General features: G+C 43.5%; 1 protein-coding gene across 2 annotated transcripts in view; it reads left to right on the top strand.

The window, feature by feature from the left end:
- The window catches only part of LOC124069719 (contactin-associated protein-like 4), a 78,911-nt gene that overhangs the window by 689 nt on the left and 54,276 nt on the right, over positions 1-23,946 (top strand). For both annotated transcript variants that reach the window (XM_046409111.1, XM_046409110.1), the window contains exon 2: positions 18,264-18,374. In XM_046409111.1, coding sequence (XP_046265067.1) covers positions 18,264-18,374 — 111 coding nt within the window. The remainder of the gene's footprint in view (positions 1-18,263; positions 18,375-23,946) is intronic.

The raw sequence follows: 23,946 nt of genomic DNA, 5'->3' as shown, positions 1-23,946 counted from the left end.
CGACAGGCTGGAAGAAGCTGTTTGCATAGTTAGAAACCCAATTCATCCACATGTGCAGAAAACAAGGTTATTTCTTTGTGGTTAATTTGGTGCTCAGAGCAGCATGATGAGCAGCCTGGGACGGAGCCACGTTCGTGCTCACACACTCCGGAGGGTGAAGGTGTGGGTGTGTGTGTGTGTGTGAGAGAGAGAGAGAGAGAAAAGACTTGTGTGCAGGTTGGTGGTTTGGTTTTGTTGTTTCTGCAATGGGGAAATGCCACCTTCACCGCCTTAGTGGGGCATGTCTGACATCAACACTGGGCACTTTCCAGGACTGAGGCTGCGTCCGTGTGTGAAAATGAAGTGAGGTGTGGGTGATATTCTTCCCTGCCAACATGGGAGGAGGGAGGGAGGAAGGAAGGGAGGGAGGGAGGAAAATCTCAAGTGAAGAGATTTTGAGAAACAGGACAAGGGCAGTGAAGTGTGTCTGTAACGGGAACAGATGGCAGAAAAAGTCCTCCATCCCTGCACTCTCTTATTCTCCTCTTCCTCATTCGTTAAGCCCAAACCCTGCGTATGTCAGGCTGAATTTTGAAGAAATGTGTGTAAAATGATGCACCAATAATAATTTAATGGGATGGTGTTGCAGTGAAACAGTCTTGCCTTTGAGCACTTCAGCCAGTGTGCACATCAGACTGGGTAGCCTCAGTGAAGAGGTGTGAGAGAGCGAGACAATGAGGGAGACACAGATGGAGGGGGAAAAGGACGGGTGAGGAGGAGAGAGGAGGAGGTGGCTGTAGTTCCTCATCCAGGCTCCACTCTTTGAATCTCGCTTTTATCTGCCAAGCTGCCAGCTCGCAGTCCTCTCCTCTCCCCACTCGTCTCTCTGCTCGGTGCTCTTTCCTCGCTGACTTCCCTTCCTGTTCCCAGTGCATGTGTCCATGTCTTCCTCTTCCTGCTCTCCCACCTGGATGCCTGCCCTCCTGCTGTATCTGAATCAGAGATCCTCCTCTTTAACTCTCTCTCTCTCCTCTCTCTCTATATTTTCTCCCCATCCCTTAATCTTTCTCCCTCTTTTTGCATTCTCCCTCCTGCCACTTTTGATTCCAACTTGCGCTGTTGTTTCGTCTGAAGGTGGTTTCAGATGCTCACCGTGCAGTTTACAGGCGAATAGGATAGAATCGAATTCACCGGATGCTAATGAAGAAATGTACTGTTTAGGATAATGTGTTGAAGTGTTTCAATACTCGTGTCTGACTGCGCCTCCACCCAGAATGGAAGTGGGTGGAGGTGCACAAGCTGACCTCATTTCATGACCAACAAGAACAATAAAGATCTAATTTGTCTAATCAGCGAGTGAAAAAGCAGACACCTTGATATGAAGTACATGATTAAATATTGACTTGTTAAGTTAAAGATAAACAGGATTATGAATCTGAGTGGCACCTGGAATTCAGCTTTCAGTACTAATTGCACAGTTTTTGATGCTCTTTGCGATGTAAGCATTTTGGTAAGGCTGAAGGCTGAAATGGTCTGGGTTAAAATACGTACTTTGTTCAATCGTATGCACATGGTTATGGTGACTGAGCGGTCATGGTCAACAGGGTTGATGGGACTCGGCCCCTGACTTCCAGTGAAGGGAAATCTTAATGCTTCAGCACACCAAGACATTTTGGACAATGCTATGCTTCCAACTTTGTGGCAACAGTTTGTTGAAGGCCCTTTTCTATTCCAGCATGACTGTGGCCCAGTGCACAAAGCAAAGCTCCATAAAGACATGGCTGGATGAGTTTGGAAGAATGATGTGGAAGAACTTGACTGGCCCACACAGAGCCCTGACCTCAACCCCATCCAACACCTTTGGGATGAACTGGAACGGAGATTGTGAGCCAGGCCTTTTGGTCCAACATCAGTGTGTGACCTCACAAATGCTCTACTGCATGAATGGGCACAAATTCCCACAGAAACACTCCAACATGTTGTGGAAAGCCTTCACAGAAGAGTGGAAGCTGTTAGAGCTGCAAAGCTGTCTGTGTGTTCACAATGAGATGTCATTAAAGTCCATATTGGTGTAATGGTCAGGTGTCACAATACTTTTGTCCATCAGTCACACTCAATCGTGAACATTTTTGCAGAGATCTGTAAAATGACAAATTAAAAGATCTCAATTTCCTGATCAGTTTTCTGGTTGTTTTCTTTGGTTTTGCTTTAGTTTTGATTAGTCTGTTTTCTCTCTCTCTCTCTCTCTCTCTCCTCTCTTCTCTGCACGGATCATAAACCACAACAGCCTAATAAGTTAAGACTGCAGAGGTGGAGAGGATCCCATCTGCACCTTTCAGACTCAGCTTCATCTCCACCCCCCAACGGCAGTTGACTGTTCATTATGGAGATAGTGTTAAGTGACAACAAAATAGAAATACATATTTTAGCAGCCACAGATGGCGCTCTGATGACTTGTTAGCCTGAGTGGCGAATGAGTCACTAGTGATGAGATTCAAGGAAGTCAGAGCGTGAAACCCTGAAGCCCTGCAGGGCCGTGAAGTCGCAGTGCATTTAATCGCCTTCTGATATTACAGCATGAAAGAGCTGCTGTGTGTTTAGCAGCCAAATGGATAAAATGTAAATGAAAATGTGCCTTTTAGATGCCAGAAACAGTGATTTGCTCTTCTACTTAATGTTAAAGGAAAAAGGTGAGTTCTTACATAAACATTATATTTTTTAACAACAAGGTAGCTGAGCCGCTAGAGTTCAGGTGATGACGCAGGTTGGTCCTTAGTGTTGATGGATTGTCCTGGAGCAAGACTGAGCAGCCTCCTGCGTGTACAAGCCACTTGAGCACATCCATGTTGGTGCTCAAGTGTGTTACACTATATGGACAAAAGTATTGGGACAATTGACCGTTTGTTGACGTCCTTGCTGAAGGTGTTGGATGGGGTTGAGGTCGGGACTCTGTGTGGCCCAGTCCAGACTGAATGAACAGGTCATGCTGCCTCCTCACTTAACTCCTCTCACTTTGCCCGAATTAAAAAAGCACAAAAAACAAACCTTTGCCTCCAAAATGTTTGCTAACAGTCGTACGTGTTGACTGATTATGTGGCAGTCAATCAAAATGAGTCTGAAGAAGTGCTGAAGTGTTTAGTAGACCTTCCCAGAGACGATAATAACACCACTGCAGGTTTCTTTTGTTGCTCCTTCAGAGCTGAGAGAAGCTGTTACAGATGCTTTCTTTCTTCGCTGTTTATCGGTTTGCTGCTGTGTCTCTAATTGTGCCCTCAGAAAGTTTTGTTGTCTTATAACTTGTTTTATCCGGATTTATTTCACGGTTCCTCTGAGCACTGCGGTACTTTGAATCTATGTCTGTATTAATTACTGTATTTAATTAGCTCTGCTGTATTGGTAGCTGTTTGTTTTCCTCGGATGCCTTAAGATATCCTCTGGATTTTTTGATTAGTTTGCCTTTACCGCTTTGGATTTCCGCTGCTTGTGAAGACGTAAACCTGTTATGTTTCAAACATATCAGCCTGGAGGGTTTTTGTTGTTTAGTTGTGTTATCAAAGTGCACCTCAAGTCTTTCATACTCTTGAAATGGAAGTTACATTAGTACAGGACTACAGTAAGGTTTGTGCTTGAGAAGCTGCAGAATTCCCTATTTTTTTCTTGATATTTTATTTTAACTTTATTAGGATATTAACAGAAACAGAACAAAATGTGACACAACTATTTCTGCACGAGAACCTCACTGATGTAATGCATTTTCTAACCACACGTGCCGAAATGCTAAGTCTAAATTCAATGATTCACCAAAGTCTTAAAGGGGAATTTGACTAATTTTACACATCAAAGTCTGTTTGTGGGTTTGCAAGGAGAGGAAGCTGATTGAAATCTACAAATATGACAATGAAAATAATGTGGGAGTGACGGAGAGAAGTGACATCTGTAGCCTCTTCATGCTCAAAGCTAGCAGCTCAAGGCTACATGAGCTGCCACTAGCATAGCACAACCAAATCTCCAACTGGCCAGTTGGTTGGACGTGTGTCAACGGGTGGATTGTGGCTCTTTAGCTGCTAAATGCTGTGTTCACCAGCTAATCAGCAGCAGCCTTAAGCCCAGTTTTCTCTGCTCTTCAGTCCTGCACGTTTTGTGAGGGAAAAACAGGAAAGTTCATTTCATTCAATCTTCACATTGTTTTATAGTCATTAGATCATGCTATCTAATTTAACTTGAGAATTAAACAGTGATGTTGCTATTGCCTGTGTAAAGTTTCTCGGTGCCCTGGAAGTAACTGAGTTAAACGGATGTACACGGGGAACTTTAGTCGTTATTGACACAGAAAGATTCAGTTTGGATCGATAAGGAGACTTTTGTACTCCCTGTGAAGAAGAAAACAAGAATGAGACGAGAGGAAATGAAACTTTAATGGGAGAAATGGGTCACTGCAGTCGGGAAAAGTAAGAACAAATGAAAACACAAATAAAATCAAATAGATAAAAATGTAAGAGGAGAAATACACTGAAAGAAGCAAATGTGGCATCTAAATATTCTGTTGGTTGTAAAAGAAGTGGAAGGGCTGTGGACTGAGGCAGTTTTTACGTACTGCTCGTCTGAGAAGTACAAAGCATTAATGGTTATGATACCTTTAAATTTGGCTGAACTGGGGATGAATCAATACTCAGCAGAGAAACACAGACCTCTTCAAGTCAAGACTTTAGATGACAATAGAAATAAATTCTGCACCATTTAAGAAAGTGCATTTGAGGGTTTGTATTGAGAGGACAAACGAATGAAAAGTATCGTCATCAGAGACTGCTGAGAGCTAAATTAAAACCAACGACCTTAACGCCTTGATGCAAGAGCTCGTACCTGCATCAGCCATTTAAAAGCCTTCGCCAAAATCAAAGAAAAACGAAGCCTCCCAAAACCAGAAAGTTGTCCTTCAGCCATTTATTCCCCACAGAGACCACCTATACTGGCCTACATCATCCACTTAATAACTGTCCACCCTGACTATTCTTGCCACGTTTCATTTGTTTCGGTAGCTGCTCTGTCTGTGCCAGGGGCAAGGTCCGGCTAAAGCTGTTTGTCAGAGTGAACCGAAAACGTCCTGAGAGGAACAGCTTTGATATTTGTGCTTTCTTCACTCACGGTAATTCAGAGGCTGAGCAGCAGGCTTAACTCACTTTTGTTTGTAGAGCTGCTTTGCCTCCTTGTTTAATAGAGATGCAAGTTAGTATATGTGCTGAACCGCCCATAACAAGAAGTGTTTGTTTCAGGAAATGACAAATTAAAGCTGAACAATATAAATTAAAATATAAACTTTCTCCCAAACTAACAATATGGGTGTGTCACTACCTCCTTATGTTAGCTATACTGTTAAGCTAAGGGTTGTTGCCTTATTGGCCCCATGCAAACAGCACTGGCCTGCAGAAGCACTTTGTCATCAACTTTCCTCCAAAAACCATTTGTTGCCTTATTGTTTTATAATTTGAATGGTTGAGCGTGTCGGTTTCACGCTTGTGAGACTCACGCAGTTGGCGCAGATACTTTAGAGCATAACAAAACAGCACTTCTCCGCATCGTCAGCGAACACCACAAACATGATGTGAATGTAGCATGTGACACGTGTGAGGTCAGCAGCTTGTGTTTACACGACTGTAAACAGCGACAAGTGCAGCGCAGTTTTTCATGCATGTTGTGACAAAACACAGGCTGTGTAACTGTGCACATGAACTGGCTGCAGCCTGACATTTTTAGAAATTATAATATACTGCAAATGTATTAACGTCTATCCAGATAATCTGACAGAACTTTTTAAATATTTGAAATCACTGAAGGTTCTGCATGTTGATGCAGAAGCCTTGAACCGGGCTAATCATGCTCTACATGTCAGCATGATTTCGTTTCCTCTCGTCCAGGAAACACTGACTGAAATGAAACCTCATCTTGCTGCTGTAGTGCCTCAGCTGTTTAAATCGTGTTGTTTCTGGCTCTCTCTTGTTTCAGAAGACTTCAGGGGCTTTGGCTAATGGCAACGCCCACACTCCTCAGCCCTATGTTTTCCACTAACTCTGAGTGATGAAGGAGAGAATGGTATTGTGTGCTGACAATATAGTCAGCCGTAGAACAATTAAGAGTTAATTCTGAGAGTTTACATAAGAACAAAAAACAAACCTCAGTTGTTTTCTGCTTAGTGTGTTCTCTGTTTGCCAGCGTCAGTGCTAGACTTGTTTTTATTGAAGAGAAACATGTGTGGCTTTTGATGGAGGGAGGATCTCAGCAACCAGCTTCATTACTTCATCAGATTATGCACATAAGAACAGATACGTTTGTGATCCTCGGTTCATTTACACATTGTTTAATGTCCATATGTATTTTTCTCAAATCATCCATCTGTGTTTTATTTTCTTAGTCATTATCTTCATGTATATTTTCTCTCTCTCTCTCTCTCTGTCTCCGTCTAATCAGTCTTTCCTGAGGTTTATTTTTTTATCTCCCCTCTGAGCTGATTTGGAGCCACTGGAGTGCGAGCTATAATCATAGCCTAATGACAGATAATCTCAAGAACACTAAATGACTTTAATCCTAGCCTAATGACAGATAATACCACCACACTCCTACTGGGCCTGTGTATGCTGATTTGCGTTTCTGTCCTCGTCCCTGGGCGTTTAGATGACGGTGACTCACTGGTTCCTCTGAGTCGCCACATTCCCAGTCGGACCTCAAGTGCTGAACTTACAAATAATGAAATTTAAACTTTGTAGTCAGTTTTCATCTGCCTGCCGAGAGTCCTGTCTGAAAGTCAAAAAAAAAGACTTTGTGAGTAAGTTGATAGACTGCAGAGGAAGTCTCTGACATGATGGACAGGTAAAACTATTTTCTTTGCCTTGACTGGTTTCTCAGCTAATTAGGCAGTAAGATCTGCATGGTTTGGTTATTCACATGCTCTGTGTTAAAAGAAACAGTTTGATTATTCAGCTGCTGTAGGCTGCAGGGGGATTTAATATGAGTTACATTAAATTATTGAGATGCTAGAGGCTGAATGGTGAATGCAGAGGTGTTATTACTCACCCAATGAAGGCTACTGGGCGCCTTAAGAAAGAGTTGGTTATTTAAGCTCTAGAGGCTCCTGGGGAATATTAGGGGTGCTCCATTAAATCTGTGAGCTCATGAAGTATCCCACATGAGTTCCAGGATTAATCTGATAAAGAAAATGCTGAGGATGGAGAGTATACACCAGAGCTTATTTCAGATTTTGGTGGCAAAGCCTTGTTTCATTGGAATTTATTGCTTTTCAGAGGATTGCTTGTTTGCACTGGGAAGAACAAAGCCATAGCAATTTGGTGTGAATATGGAAAAATTCACTGCAAACCTTCCGGTGCTTTGTGATTCATGAGAGGGCAGCATCAGCGATAGCCGAGGCGAGGAAAAAGGAAAGCAGCTGAGGATAAATCCCCATCATGTTTCTTCTTTAGTGTCATTTATGGAAATGTGTGCAGGCAAAGTGGAGCCATGAATGACATCTGATGAAGTCAAGGTTACAGAGCCAACGCGGAGCCACGGTCGTGAATCTGGATTTATTAACCCAGGAACAGGTAGTTAAGTGAGGAGCCGACAGAAGACCGCTGTCCATACATTTCAGATTTGGACCCGCGGTGTTGGTTTAAGGCCGTCCCCAGAAGAAACGTGGCAGCCGCCCCCCCCACCCCGACCGAAATGAAGCTGTTTATCAACTGGAGCTGTTGTCATTGAAGATGACATGTTGTCGTTTCAAATATCAGCTTTCATCTGCTGAGGACGCGATCCGTCGCTTTGAGACTCAAACAACAAATAGATTTTACTCTTACAACTCTACTTGCACCGGCAGACACATTAGTTATGACGGTCGTAATTGGATATTTTACTGGGGGCATTAAACTTACCAACTGTAACTGCATTAGTTCCAAGGTCACCATGCTCTTTCAGTCTCTATTACAGCAGGGACGAGACAGATTGTCCACACAGAGGAAAGTCTTTGCTGCAGTTGGTACATTAAAATAAAGCACAGAAGTCGCAATCTGCTTGCTGGCTTAAACTGTTCTTTAAACACAAGTAATCTGTGTGGAACTGAAATGTGTTCACGCAATTAATATGACAGCTAGGCATTTAGATAGTTTAAACGTGCAAATTCAATGGAAGTATGAATTCCTCGGCTACAGTGTGCAGCTTTTTACAGTGAGCGACTCTGTAAGCAGCTTTATATGAAGCGAGTTGAGCATTTGAAGGTACAGATGCAGCCTTAGTAAAGTGAGTCTGTTGTCCAGTGTATCAGTGACACTTCAAGCCACAATACGGACTCTTAAGTGTCCTCGGCACACCGTGAGACAGACGCTGATCACAGTTTAACGCCACCTCTGTTGTGTGTTTTTATGAACCCGGTGACCACAGCTCTGCAGCGACTGCTGATGAGGAGAAGCAGGGCCGGTCGGTTCGTATTAGAGAGCAGGACAGAGCTGAGTCAGTGGCCATTAAAGACACAAGGGTGAGGCTGAGTTTCGACACAAGACGGGGCTTAATCACAGCTAAGCACTAAGATGAGGACGGAGGAGGAGGAGGGTGGACAGTGTGGGAGAGAAGGAGAAGGAAGAGGAGGAAGGACACTATGAGAGTATAAACTTTAGGGGTCGGAGTCTGCAGGCTGTCTGGGTGTAGTATTCCCTCTGTGTTTCTCACAACTGCAGTGACATTTTGTACTGCCTTTCCTATTTCATCCCTCAGTGACTTTGCTGTATGTGTGTGTGGGCCACCATCTGCTTTCTGGATGCACCACCTCACATCTTTGAGATGATCTGACTTCATGAGACAAAGCAGGAGGCAGAAGGGGAGGACAGGAAGGACGGCAGGTGTGAAGGAAAGTGAGGTGCATAGACTGGGACACAAATGAACAAGAGAGTGAGAAAACGAGGCGAGGAAAGCATCAAGGCCGAAGATATTGGAAAGAAAAAGTTATAGGAGGGATTCGGTGGAGAGGAGGAAAGAAGAAGAAAAGTATGAAAGGATAATGAGTACTTTTGTCTAGCTGGTAGTTTTTCCTGTCTGTTTCTCTGCTGTGACGTTCTCAGCTGCCTCCACAATTTCACCCCTGCTGGCTGCTGAGGGGGTGTGAGCGTGCAGCCCTCAGTTTTTGCAGCACACCAAGAATGTTGGCTTTCTGCAAGACTGCATGGGTATAAATATTAATGCTGACGAAAACAGTGAAAGCTTAAGGATGGCTGTTGGTTGGATTTGTCTGTGCTCATGTCGGTGTCCATGCTGGTCCTGCACTAGACGATAACTGGGCAGATTTTAGGTCCTGTGCCTGATTTGAGGCAAGTCTGAACAGATTATCTACCCAAAGGATCCTGTACAGTGAGGGGTTTTATAAACATAATCTTAGTGGTGATGATCATGCGAGTTTTTTTTCTTTTCTTTTAATGTGAATTTCTAATATCTGAAGTGGACTCTCTGGCCAGTCTGATGCTGGTCCTGAGGGAGCAGAGAGCCGCCGCTGGAGGTTTTCAGGTCTGGACTGCTCGCGTTACAACAGTATGATAAATTCTAACTCAGAGAAACCAACAACAAATTGAATTTCTGTGGAGTGTGTTATCAGCTCAGAGATACGTCTGACCTCAAGCTTCAGCAAAAGATTAAATTAAAGGCAGACAAAGAACAAATGTGTATAATACTGGCCTGGAACAATGTCCTCTGCTCAGGAACCAGCACTATCACCAGTGTCCTTCTGAACAGGAAATGGAGGGTCTGTTTGGTGGGAAGAGTGTGGTGTAAATGTTCTGTTTTGACTCCTGTGTATCTTCAGCCTGGTCCTGCAACAGGCAGCTATGATCTCTTTGAATTAAAGTATCCATTCCATCAGACCTCTTGAACATCAGCCTGTTCAGAAGGATGTGACCAACAGGCTCTGACAGGAGACACTCACCACCATATCCTACATTTGTGAGCAGTGCCTTAATTGGGGGCTGTTAGGGTTTTGACCCCAGCTTTTCCCAATTACACTATCACATGAAGGTTTAGTGGTTCAGAGTGAAAGTTCTGCATCAGCGCTTGCAACCTCTGCTAAGGACAGGAACTCCTCTATTAGTTGCTAGAAGATGGCTGTGTAGTAAAACTAAGCAGATGCTGTGACTGCAGCTCTTTGTGTGGTGTAGTGAAGGCCTAAAGAGGCTGCACACACACACACACACACACACACACACACACACACACACACACACACACACACACAGAGCTCCCCAGATGCCTTTGGTTATGACATCCAATATTTCTCCTTTGAAGCTGATATAAAGTGTGTTATTGCAGTGAGGTTTTCTGATCTCTGTGGACCAGCTGTTAGAGTGAAAGCGTAAGGGGTCTCAGCTTATAGCAAACATGTTTTCCCTCACCTTAACGGTTGGGTTGGTAAGTTTTTGGAGAGGCTTTTTTTTTGTTTTTTGCAATATTTGTAGAAAATATCTAAACATCTTGACAGCAATCAATACATCAAATTCTCAAGAATAAAAAGAAATAAATTCAGTCTCTGTCAGTCACAGACCTGTAATGATTGGATGGCCTAACAACCATCTACCCACCTACCCACCTGCATCCCTGCCTCTTTGCCCACATGATGCATGACCAGAGTCTTCCACAAGGCTTAGCAGATATGTTGCCAGACCTCATATATGCTTGTATTTGCACAGGAATAGCAGAGAAAATGCACCCAAAATTTCTTAATACTAATATGCTAGCTGGACAGCTGTGAGTGCTGATGGTATAGCCATGTTCGTTGTTTATGTTTACTATTATATTGTATTCTCTCTCATGTAAATGAGACACAAGGTAGTTAACAAACCGCTCGCAGCAGCGACAGCCTCGTTCAGTAGGGGTATTTTTCTTACCGTTGGATGCTACTATTGCTAATCCCTCCCGCGTTACTCCGACTTTAACTATCATACCCAGACAGATCTGTTCTCGCCCATCCGGCTCCATACTGGACCCCCACTGTAGCTTAAATGTAAGTGTTGTGTCTGCAAAGCCATTAAATAAACGAGGCAGAGGAATGCACACCACAATCAGCCCACCGCAGATGTGGCTCAGAGTCTGAATAAAAGCATTCACACCAACCCTTAACAAACTCAGCCAAATTGGCAAGTAGACCAGAATTCTCTTCACTCAGGTAACATTTCAGGGTCCCAAAACACACACACTCACGGAGACCAGAAAAAGACCACACTGCTGTGATGCGATAACCCAAACACAATGACAACACTGGCAGCACTGTATCGAGTCTCACGCCACAGTTTAAGCATCAAGATGATCTATTGCTCAGCTGTAACTTTGCACTTAAAAAAATCCATGAGCGTGAACTGTCCCTATTGAACGACAAAAGGTACAGTAGGCCTATGCTGCTCTGGCACTCATTTGCATAAAAATAGTTCGTAGTATAAGCCCTTCGACTGCTGCACTGCAGAGTTTTCGATTTTATGAATCCCCAGCGTCCAATTCACTGTTTCATTTTTGAAATAAATTAGATTTGCCGAAGTGCTTGGATGATATCCTTGTGCCGTGTATTTTGTTTGAATGACAGAACAAAATTACATTATGTGCCAAACATTTTTTTTCTCATGGAGACTTTCCATGGAGGTCTACTGCTCTCTTTATCAGGAGTCATTTGCAGGCAAATATATTAAAATTATTTACTTAGTGCAGCTTGAGAATTAGTAGATATTTTATTATACATACCTCCTCCTGGAGCCATTAGTACAAGTGATGTAGCCTGCAGCATCCCCTGCAAATCTGCATAATTCTGTCATTATAATTCACAGTGGATGTTTTGGGCTTCAGCGGCGTTTGAAATGAACCCTGGTGAAAGTCTTGCTTCCCAGCAGCTTGTTTCAGCTCGCTGTGTTTATGTGAGTTTAACTTGGCAGTTTGAAGATGAAGCGATTTTAAATGCTGCCGTGATGTGACTCGTCGCTGTTTTGATCACTTCATTTGGTTGATGTCTGCCTCCCACGCAGCTGCCCACCTCGCCGCTCAGTGTGACGAGCCTCAGAGAGGAGGATGATTGTTCTGTCCTTTCAAAGGCAGCTGTAGATTAGTGCAATGCACTAATGAGTGGTGTATGCATAAGGATGCTTTTTGTGTGGGTTTTATTCTTGCACATACAGACTGTGCTGTACATAAAGACCTTATTATCTGGTATAGCTGCATAAAGGCCAGAAGGAATCAGCAGGAACCGTGCAGGAGTGTGTTTGACAGCTGGATGAAGAAGCGGAGATGAGGAGCAAATATTGTCATTGTTGTTGTTGTTGGCATTGAGAAGTGGAAGGTGCAAAGCTTCTCGCTTGGGTAGCTGTCAAACAGTCCGGCAAAGCATTTCCTGTCAGCACAGCGTTCAGATCAGAATCAGGTCGGGATTCTTTTATTTATCCCCGAGAGGAAATTCTTCTTTCTTACAGACATTGCAATTTCCCTGACCAAGAACATGAAAAGATAGGAATATATATCATAAACCATCCTCTACATCCTGCAGCATCGTCCTGCAGATGTTGAAGGACCTCAGTCGCCTCAGAAAATAGAGACGGCTCTGGCCCTTTCTGGAAACGCTGTCCACGTTCTTGCACCAGTCCAATTTGTGATCCAAGTACACCCCCAAGTATTTGTTCTCCTCCTCCACCACCTCCACACTGACCCCTTTGATGTTGGTAGGGTTCACTGGAGCCTTAGTCCTCCTCGGGTCCACCACCAGTTCCTTAGTCCTTGTCACATTGAGCTGTAGGTGGCTTCTCCTGCTCCAAGTGACAAAGTTGTCCACTACAGTCCTGTACTCAATGTCATCACCTCCAGTAACACATCCAACCACAGCAGAATCATCAGAAAATCTCTGAAGATGGCAGGTCACTGTGCAGCACTTGAAGTCTGTGGTGTAGACAGTGAAGAGGAAGGGGGAGAGGACGGTTCCCTGTGGAGTCGCGGTGTTGCTGATCAGTCTGTCTGACATGCAGCACTGTAGGCGTAGAGGAACATTGAACAACAACTACTAAAAAATAAAAGACCAACAACTAGAAAATATTAAATGTTTTTCTTATATTTCCAGGGTTTATAATAATGTGTACCAGTATTTTGACACTTTTAGCAATCTTTTTTGCTTCATGCCAGAAGGGCAAAGACGTGGTATTTTCATTTGAATCTAGTGTCAAGGTGAAGAAACACCTAAAACAGCCTGTCCAACTTTAGCTCTCGCTTATCTCTGAGCTCCAACTGTGCAAATAATGCAAAGTATCCCACCATGATTTGTTTTTTGTTTGTTTACAACCACGGAGGAGCAGACTCAAACCCCTTTGGGTCAAACTGGAGGTAGAAGTTGGGCGGATTAGTAAAATGAGCATTGACGTTTTCTGCTTGAGGATGATTGTTAGCGCTCCGGAGCAAAAACAACCACCGCTGGAGCCTCATTATCCTGCCTACTGCTGCATGCTCTGAATGGCTAAATAAGTTGACTCGGCTCATACTGAGAAGCACTGAACTCGGGGTTCAGTGGGCTCTGAAGTGCAGGACCTCCTGTTTGTGGAGGAGATGGACGGAGCTCATTGACATTCAGGGTCTCTCCAGCCTTTTGCAGTTCAGCCAAACAGTAAAGAAGTGGACAATGCAGGTGAATGAGCTGTGGTCTCCCTCTCTGTTTGCGGTGACAGTCTGCCATTTTAGTGCCTCGAGGCCTTGAACCTCCAGAAACTTTACTCCTGTCAAACTCACTCGTTTGTCATTTCAGCAAAAATGATAAACCTGAAAGATGGCTGAATTAGCCAGAGGGTGAATGATGGGTGTCCAGGAGGAGATCTGATTGAAACTCAAACATCAACATAATGGTTTCCTGCCCTGCTGGTCGAGTTTTGTGTGACTGGCTTTGTTTTATTGTTTCACCTGAGGCTGAAAAACTTCTTCGGGGGTCATTATTAGATTAGTTAATGCTGTTATTCTACAACTCAGTAGAGTTGAGACAGCAGAGTTTCTCCCTATATTCTATTAAAGGTGGAAAAAGATGACACTTTGCTTTTATAAATCTTGCTCTTTGACTTGCTTGGTGCTCTTTTCTTAGAGTAAAATATGTGATATGTGTGTGTGTCTGTGTGTGTGTGTGTATATATATATATATACACACACAGTAATTTCCGGACTATAAGCCCCTACTTTTTCCACATGCTTTGGACACTGCGGCTTAAACAATGATGCGGCTAATTTATGGATTTTGCCTCAAGATGAAAGTGATGTTGAGAGCGACAACGAAAGAGAGACTGACAACGTGGACACCTGCGGATTGTAGTCAATGTACAAGATCTTTTTTGTTTTTAAATTTAGTGGGTGCGGCTTATATTCAGGTATATATATATATATATATATAAATATATTACTGATGTAAAAAGCATTGCCAGTTGTTCAGGAATCATAGTTTATTCTGCTGTTTACCTGGATGCCAAAAATATTAATGTCAGAGGGAAACTGTTGTCTAAACTTACCCAAGATAAGACACTGAGGCTGACAGAAAGACAAAGAAGGTGCGTTTGTTTTCGTGCTGTGGAAGAAGGTGCAGCAGTTTAATATTCAGGAAAGCTCTCTGTTCTGCACAGCCGGGGTCAGTGTTGAGGTTCAGTGACTGCAGAGTCCAGCAGGTATTCAACATTTAGCTCCATTTTCCTCTGAGCTGTCTGTGTTTGTGCTCCGCTGGTCACACCGTCAGGGACGTCCACTCTTAAATGCCAAAGCTTCGCCGAGGAAAACCGGCCCGGTGTTTTCAAACCCCTCTGCTGTCTCTCTCACCGTGTTGAGTGTTACCTCGGCGAGGATGTGCTCTCACCACACATTATCTCCTCAGGGATTACAGCACTCTGTATTGAAGAGCTGTCCCTCTCATTTCACCTCTTCTGACTGTTATTCAGCTGCTTCTCATGCTGAGGGCTCCCCCACCACCCACAGCAGCCCGAGGCCTGTGGGGATAAAGACTATCAGGAGCAGCTTCAGAGGACCACAGAGCAGGAAGCCTTCTGATCTTTGCTGACCATCTTTGCTGGATCACATTTAAAACAGTGGACTTAATTATGCATGAAGCTCAAAACCCCTCTGTTACTAACAAGAGATTCAAGATTGGCTAAAAAAAAACAACTATCTGTCTAACTTTGTGGGTTTGCTGTTTTGGATGTGATCAGGTTTTTGGAGCTTTTGTCACAGAAAACAACAGTCTGCTGCTGCTGGAGCAAACAAGGCTGACAGGAGCAGTGAGACAGGATCAAAACTCTCTAGTTGTGGGCAGTAAAACCGAAACTAGGAGTTCAGTTAAACTGCAGAGTTTGGTCATGATGCAGGACGCAGGAACTGTTTTGTTTGTTTGTTTGTTTTTCTGTATAGACTTCATTTTTCAACCTTAGTGTTTGCTGCTTAGGTTTAATGAGCTTTTAAGGTGCTGGCACACAGATTGTTGAACTCTGGACCGAGCCAAACTGGCTGCTTGCCCTGCCTCCAGTCTGTATGCTAAGCTAACATGAGATTCTAACTTTTTACTAATTTACAGATATTTTATGAAACATTCAACTGCAGCTTTTCATAAAACTGTGACATAAACTGTGATAGGTGCAGCATGTTAAGTGGCTGATTGGTTGCACCTCAGGCCTCAAAAGTGTATGCAGTTGTGTTCTAACATGTGCTGGAGAACCTGCTGTGGGGCTGCGCATTGTTGTTGTTGTTGTTGTTTTTACCCTGAACGATGTGAGTACGCCGGCGTGTCACAGTTCAGCCATGAGAGCCACAGTAATGATTGAAATGACAGATGTTGCTCTTAAAATTTCACACCATTTACTTTGATTAAGGATTTTCCAATGCTGTCATGACATCTGTCTGGTTAAATTGTGAAAGTTACGGGCTAAAATGTGGACCTACAAATGGAGCGATATTCCTTTTAAAGAGTGAAATCATCAGGCCGTGCTGGATATCAAGAGGCGGATGAAGACCTCGTGCTGTTGAGATGAAGTATACTGATGTTGACAGAGTAATCAAAGCTAAAGCCTCGTTGTGAGAGCTGTGGGCCGGGATCGGACCGCAGTGTGAATCACAGTAATTGGCTCTTGTCTCAGAGGTGGAGAACAGCATCCATTAATAGGAGAGGCCTTAGGTGGAGGCAGCATTAGTTTGGCTTTGGTTTACAGTTTGGAGCTCAGGAGGAAAACTATGAATATTTATGAAGCTGATGTTCATGAGTCTGTATGTATGACCACAGACTGTGTCATAAAGCAAACAGTCATTCCCTTTGTGCGTCTCTCACTGCTGTGTGTAGTTTATTATTCTAACACATAAAGAAATTGCTGCAGCTTCCCATCCCTCAGTGCTTCTGCTGTGTGTGTCTCTAGTTTCCTGTAATCAATTAAAACAGCCATAATTATCATTAATTATTGCGTCATGCATAATATATGACATTTTTATTCAAGCCGATCACCCATAAACCCTTAGCATGCAAAACATTTTGCCTGTGACAGTGCTGATTCGTCTCCATCAGCATCCAGCCTGTAATGAGCCGGTCAGGACGCCATTCATCTCCACAACACGACGTGATTACAGCATTCATTTGTCCATCTCAGCAGAGTTACAGCGTGCATTCATCCAGTTGGACATTATTACACTCTCACATGGTGCCATTACAGCTGAGAGACCTTAAAACCTGCCTCTCAGCGAGGAGACGGCACACTGACACTCGTGTTAATATTCACCAAATCAACAGGTTTTTGTCATTTAAAGGCTTAAGAAAGTTGCAGCCGTTACTATCACGAAACTGTCAAAAGCTGACTAAATAAACTCTGCTAACGATTTGAGATACGGGGCTTTCTCCTCTCAGCGTCAGGGAGCTCCAATCCTGCTGTTCTTACTGATTCAACAGCTTTTCACTCAGGCTAAAAGACGGAGAACAATCCGTCTCCAGCTGCGTCTGATATTGTGATATCATCCCTGTAGTTTTTACTCAGCTGTGTTTTTCACTCTGAAGGAAACTTTGGACTTTTACTTCAAACTGAAGAACTATTTATACTGTGCTAAGGTAGGAGACATTCCTGTCTCAGTCAGCTGCTGTGATACTTTGTGATGTCAAAGGCCTGTTTCCACTTAGCTCACATTAAACCTGCAGCTCACTGATAAAACGGCGCTCGGCTCAGCTCAGCTGCTCAATGGTATTTATCAAGGCTAAAAAAATGTGATGCTCCCGCTGCTGCTGCTTCTGTTATTCTGCTTCTCTGAGCCTCTAAGTGCTGCATCACTCAGGATAAGTGTTGTGCTACTTCTGTTCAGCCATCTCCACTGTTCTGACCACATCAGTTTTATCTCTTTCACTCTGGAAAGATGAATGGATGTTGCTGTGAAGGGAGAGGTGTGGACTTTGCCCGATCCAAGAAGGTTTGCCCACGAGAAATGGAGAAGCTAAAGGTTGATCTTTAATTGTAAAATCCTTTTTTCGAGTAAAAACACTAAAAATCGCTCCAACTGAGGGCAAAGAATGAATCGACTCTTTGGCAAGCTAACAGCAGAGCTGAACTGTGTGAATGTGATTGGACTAATGAGTGCTTCATGCTGTGTGAGGGGATGTTGTTTGACCTTGTGAGTCACTGATAAGTTGGATTATTTACTTAAACTGTTTGGGTCAGAAGATTTCATCTCAGAGTGAACCATGAGATTTAACTGAGATGTGATACGTAAAAAAAAAATCAAAAACCTCTAAACTCAGTCTTGAAAAATAACTTTAAAGACAAAATCAGCACAGGCTTTTGTGGCTTCGGAGGGAGCTGCAGGACGTCTGGTAAATTGGCTCAAGTGAAAGCATCGGTTGGGTTTGAAAAGTTGACACTGGAAGGCTGTTTTCACATTCATCTGCTCAAAACCGTCTTTGAAAATCCGATTCAATCACAAGAGGGGATCAGGTAAAAGGAGCAGGTGTAAATTCTAACAAGATAGTAGAAAAAGCCACTTTTGAAACACATTTTATATTCATCTTAAATGTGTGGGTGTGGAGTTAGAAGGCAGTGGACGCCTCTCATCTCATCGCTGCATGAGGCTTGAAGTCACATTAACGCCATAAGCATAACACAACAAATCTCTGGACAAACTGTTAGCTGCCAAGATGTTTGAAGAAGGATGCGTGGAGTAAAAACAGACCGTATCTTTGAATCTGATTTGAATTAAGCATATCAAATTGTTATAAAGCCATAACCGTGTGCTGTTTCTGCTTTGTGATTGGTTGACAGAGGTGTGTGACAGCGCGCTGGTCTCCAATCTGCCGCCGTCGTCCTTCAGGAGCTCCTCCCAGCTGTCCAGCAGTCACGCTCCGGGCTTCGCCAAACTCAACCGGAGAGAAGGTGAGCCAGTCGAGGACCTGACTGAAATCAGATTTTATTGGTTATTGTTGTCGCTGTATTCGCACTGGACTAATGTTTGCACCACCTGTGAATGTTCGCCCGAGAGGGGATGTGAGCTGCCCTCTTAATCCAGTGAAACTAGAGGTTAATCTGAGCCTAACAGAGACAATGGAGAGGACTCTGCAGAGCCAAATGTCTCCACTGTGGCTGCCAAAGTGAGCTCTTTAACTCGCTGGTAAGAGACTTTGTTTAAGCTGAGGACACGGAACACAAAACATAACAAAGAGGAAAGTTTTTAGTGGAAGACAACCAGAGCTGAGAGAGCAAACAACGGCTGCTTTGCCTCGTCCTTATTCTCTATGGGTGTTGTTTGGATTGAGCTTTTATGCCAGAAGCGTAAGTGTGAACATTGTGGTTTGACCCAGCAGGGAGTCCACTGCTGGATGCTGACGTGAAGCTTTGACAAGATGAAGATCACAGTTTGTTATGGAGCTTTCTGCAGGGAACGAGCTTCACCATTTTATCTCAGCATCAAAGCTCAGAATCAGCATTGGGGGGGGGGAGACGGGACTGTAACATCACTGGGCACCCTGAATTACTCGTAAAGATTTAAATTATCACTTTCAAAGTGCAGCTGGAAAGTCTGATTCACTGCCAGAGGCTACACTGATACTTTAGGTCATGTAGTAAAGACTGTAAGAGCTCATTTTCCCTGTTTCCCTTCAGTGAACCAGAGCCTTTCTTCTCTGATCCTGAGACGTGGGAGGCAAACATGTCAGAAGTGAAAAGATATCAAAGAACACCTTTTTTTTCATTATTATAAAAAATTGCAGTTAATTGTACCTGTGACCCGTTTAATACAGAAAAAAATCTTTATGTGATCGTTAGACAAAACCAAAAAACACAGCTTTGAAAACTGCGTCTCACTGTCTTCCTGAGCAGACGGGTTTTGCTCGGTGCAGACTGAGATGCCGCTTCACTTATGTGTACATAAGTATACAACTTCAGGCTCTTGGTAACAGGTGAACTTTATTTCAGGTGGTCAAACTGCTAGCTAACTAGCTCTGTGCCGATAAAAATTGACAACTGATTGATGGGTGCTGTTTTTTGAATAAACAGTTCCAGCCCAGCAACAGAGCTCCTAAACTGTAACAGACATCAAACTGATAACAGACACGGTGGCTTGATAAATATCTAAATGACACAGAGGTAACACTCGTGCATTTTTATAATCTGACTCTAGTGTGTGGACAAGGAAAGCTGTGTGTCACTTTTCCGCCTCGGCAACATTCACGCTGCGGGATCCCAGAAAGCGACTCCAGCTGCTCACTGAGCAAATCAATGAATAAATCAAAGTCTCCGTCTCATTTCCATCTCTTGCTGCTGCTGCTAACAACACTTTGCTTCCTCGAGTTGTTCTCCGAGGAGCAGCTTCAGCTCTCAATTCATTTAGCCGCTAAGTGAACAGAGATTATCAGAGTCTTGGAATACTACTGACACAGCATCGTTACAAGGGCTTTAATCAGCCACGCTATGACATTACACACAATCAAAATGATCCAGGCAGTGCTTATGGGAATATGCAGATGATATATCACAACAGAAAACGGTTTGCTTTGCGTGGCTGAACTCAATGTTATGTAACTGGCTTTCTGAGAGGACATGTGAGCCCTTGTTTTCGTTGTCCATCAACTAACAAGCTGAGTTCGAATACAACGTGAAATAAAACGATGAAGCAGATGTTTGGCTTGTTCTAACCAGCCTTTGAACGCTGTGGCCACATTATTCTAACAAGAGCCTGCAGCCGAGCTCGCGGCTCTTTGAGTCTTTATCTTAAATGCTAGCATCAGCGTGCTAACAAGCACATTCCACATTGAAAGGACTTTTGTTTTGTGGTAAAATGACTTGCATTTATACAGCATTTTTCTAGTCTACCAACTCCTCAAAGCACTTAGCATCACTTGGCACATTCACACACAGTCATACTCTGATGGCAGAGGCCACGCAGGGCGGCGACGCTCAGCCGTTCACACATACACTCAGACAGCAGTGGAACAGCCGTCGCTCTCCCTCCATATCTGCTTATCTCACAAGTCTGTGAATGAGTCTGAATAAAAACACTCAAAAATATTGTAAGATTGCCTTTATGTTAACATGGCAGCTCCTGCAGAGGAAAACAACAACCCGTTTTCACAGACTCTTCATACAACCCAGCAGCAGTTTCTGTCTGCAGTGAGACCAGAGGAGCTGACACTGTGCTTCAGACTTTGACCCGACATGGCGGATCACAGTGGAGGCCTGGCAGCTCTGAGTCTGACACCAGCAGTGGATAAAGAGCCCCGATAGTGTATTGATTGGAGATGAATGGCCTTTTTTCACCAGGGAGCTGCAGGATGAATGACAACTTCACTCTGTCCATCTGCTTTTCTTATTCTTCCCCTCTCTCACTTTTTATCTTTTATTTCTCTTGCCTTTCCCCTCTTCTTAGTGTCTAATTTTCTTTCCCTTCCTCCCCCTCTCCTCTTCTGTCTAAATTGTCCTTGTCCATCTTCTGCTTCTCTGTACAGCCTCTTTTCAGTTGTAATCATTAGTTTCACTCCGTCTCAAGTCACCTTTTCATTTTCATTTGTGCAAACTAATTTAGCCGGCTCTGTCTTCCTGCAGTCTCCATGTTCAAATATCTTCTTTCTTCAATAGGCGGCACTGACAGCTATCAGCGACGCCACTGCAATTATGCTGGAATGAACTTTAGAAGACTTATTGTGCCACTGTATTCATTTTCCCAAAGAGTGAGATTTGAAGGTGGAATGAAACTTTAATTGGAAGCTATAACTTGGGACTGACTATGTAACCATGGCCCCCCGCTTTGTCTTTCATGGGTTCTAGAAGCCATGAAAGAGTTGGATCTGAGGATCTTTCTGAGCACTTCAATGACCTCTTGTCCAGGTGCTGAGAAAACCATGTTAATGTGCCAGCGTGGTGTTCACAGCTCGCCTAAACATGCTGGCCTCTTTTTGGACTTGTTTCCTTGAAATATCTAAATAAGACATTAAAAACAGTTAGCTTGAAATGCGTTTAATGATCTATAGTGCAAAGTCTGATGGATAACATTGTATGTCAACAAAAAAAATAGAACTAAAATGTCTCAGCTCTCTTGTGCCCTTTTTGCTGAGTGACATTTAGAAGAATGTAAATGTCTCCTTCTTCACCTGCAGAAAACCTGCAGTGTTTTCCAGTCTGCTGCTGTCAGTGGTGCATTGAGCCCATTAGCATCCTGTTGGACTCTCTGTCAGACCGACATGTTATCAGGCTGCTGAAATTACCCTCCAGACTTTGTATTCTCATGCAAATGACCAGCACTCATTCTGGTCCTGGAACTTATAAGAGTCAGTCTGAAACACGCCTTTCCTGATGCCTCCTTTTTCCTGCCTGCCTCTTCATTTCCTTTCTGCCTCACTGTCCCTCTACCTGTCTCTCTCTCCACCTGTCTATCTCTCTGTAGCTGTCACGATTGCAGCGGCTTGATTACGTTATCCAGTTGTCCATATGTACATCCCATTATCGTGAACGCAATATCACAGGGACGCCACAGGGACGTTTCTTCAAATTTGCAGCAAAAATTTCCACTTAGACTCAAATATGAACAGATTAGATTTTGGTTTTGGTGGCTGGTTCAGGACAAACTGTGTTTAGGGTATCGTCTGTTCCTGTGGATCTGGTTTTACATTCCCACATTTCACTGATCCATTAGGCCACATTAACTTTGTCAGAGCAGGGATGTCTCACTTGTGACCTCCATTATTCTTCACTTCCTCAGTGGGTTGTTAGATCTGCTGCCTTGACAGGCACTCGGGGAGAGAAACCGGGGAGATCTCTTTGATTTGAAGAGACAGCCGTGACAGAAAGTGTTCGGACCGTCAGCCTTCAGTTCACCTCAGTTACATTAGTTTCAGTTATACCGAGAGGGTGGACACAGTAAATCTTTGTAGCGCCTCTCAGTCGTCTCTCTCACATCGCTTTCTATTCTCTGCAGCGTAATCATCACGAGTAAAGGTCAGAGTGTCTGCTCTCCTCTGTTCTTCTGTCACCGGTCACGTCTGTTAGTCAAGTGCTTATTAGCGTTGGCCTTTAGCTCTTTAAAGATCAGGTTCCACCAGCCAGCAGAGCGACGCTAATTCATTTTCACTGCTGAGCTTTTCCTCTTGACCTGCCGCCGCACGTCGTTCAGAGGCATTTCTCACTGGTAACAAAAGCTGTTGAAGTTCAAACTGTTGTCCTTTTGAACTTACATGACACCGAGGGTGGAAATGGATAACACGACGTATAAAACTACACTGAAGTGAGGCTCTCAGACAGACACGATGAAATGATGTTGTTTGTCTCATTGTGTTCGTAACAGAACTTCAGCGCTGATATCAGCCTGAAACTTTACGGTCACTCAGGACGTTGATGTTAGTGCCAAACAGGCTCATAAAACGCGGATCATTAATCTTAGGAGCACAAAGTTGCTCAGAAGTAATGTGCCCGTTTTAAAGTATGAGATAAACCTTTCAGTATCTTGTGTCTGTGCACTCATTTAATTTCATCATGGAACACAATATGCATGAGTAAACTGGTCTGATGCATACTGATCTTACTTATCTTTACATACTGCATACCATACATGATTTTCTGTCCGAATCAGTGCATATTGCTAGTATATTAGGTGGTCTTGAATACAAAAGCCATGTTAACACTTACAGCGTTGTGCTGGAAACTCACAGCTTGAACGTACAAAATATTTGGGAGCTGATTTATCTTTCTAAAAGTCAATTGGTATTAAAGCTGGCTGTCTCTGTGTTTGTTTTTAGGGCTTTCTGACACCTGCTCATACATACGTGTGTGTGTGTGCGTGTGTGTGTGTGTGCATGCGTGCCCAGCAGGATACTGGTCAACAGCCTCCTCCTTCAGAGCCCGTCCATCTGTTGTTTGGGCTCTGAATCGTCATTTTGGCCTGAATACTGAAAATACTGAACTATTTTCCTGTACAAACAGAAATACACACACACACACACACACACACACACACACACACACTGCTGTATACATGCTATTCAGCTACGCTGTATGATCTGCATCAGTAAGTGGTCCTGATGCTAGTGTGCTGCATTGATGTTGATGCTGTTATACATCAGCAAGGTTACAAACCTACTGAAATAGTGCACATATGTTTAATAATTCAACTCACTCTAATCGATCACATTACACATGCTCATGTAGCCCCCTTATTGACGACGTTTAACATGAGGAAGGATGCACACGTGAAGGCATGCTGTACTCACCTAATCAATGCTTGGCTCTTTTATCCTCAAACGGATGATATTGCGTGCGGGAAACGAAATGTGCTTCGATCTTTATTTTATGCTTTATTTGTCATGAGCTGACTTCCCAGGCAATGCAGGAGCAAACCTGGTGGGTCTAAAAGTTATTCCCTCATTTGGTGAGTCGATGTTTGCTGGCTGGTCCTCTAAAATCTCTCTTGCAGAGACACCAGTTGGCAGGCACCATAAATGTTTTAAAATTATTCCTCAAC

This window comes from Scatophagus argus, chromosome 13 (genome assembly GCF_020382885.2).
Source record: "Scatophagus argus isolate fScaArg1 chromosome 13, fScaArg1.pri, whole genome shotgun sequence".
NCBI lineage: Eukaryota > Metazoa > Chordata > Actinopteri > Scatophagidae > Scatophagus > Scatophagus argus.
This window is presented reverse-complemented; position numbering and strand designations above follow the sequence as displayed.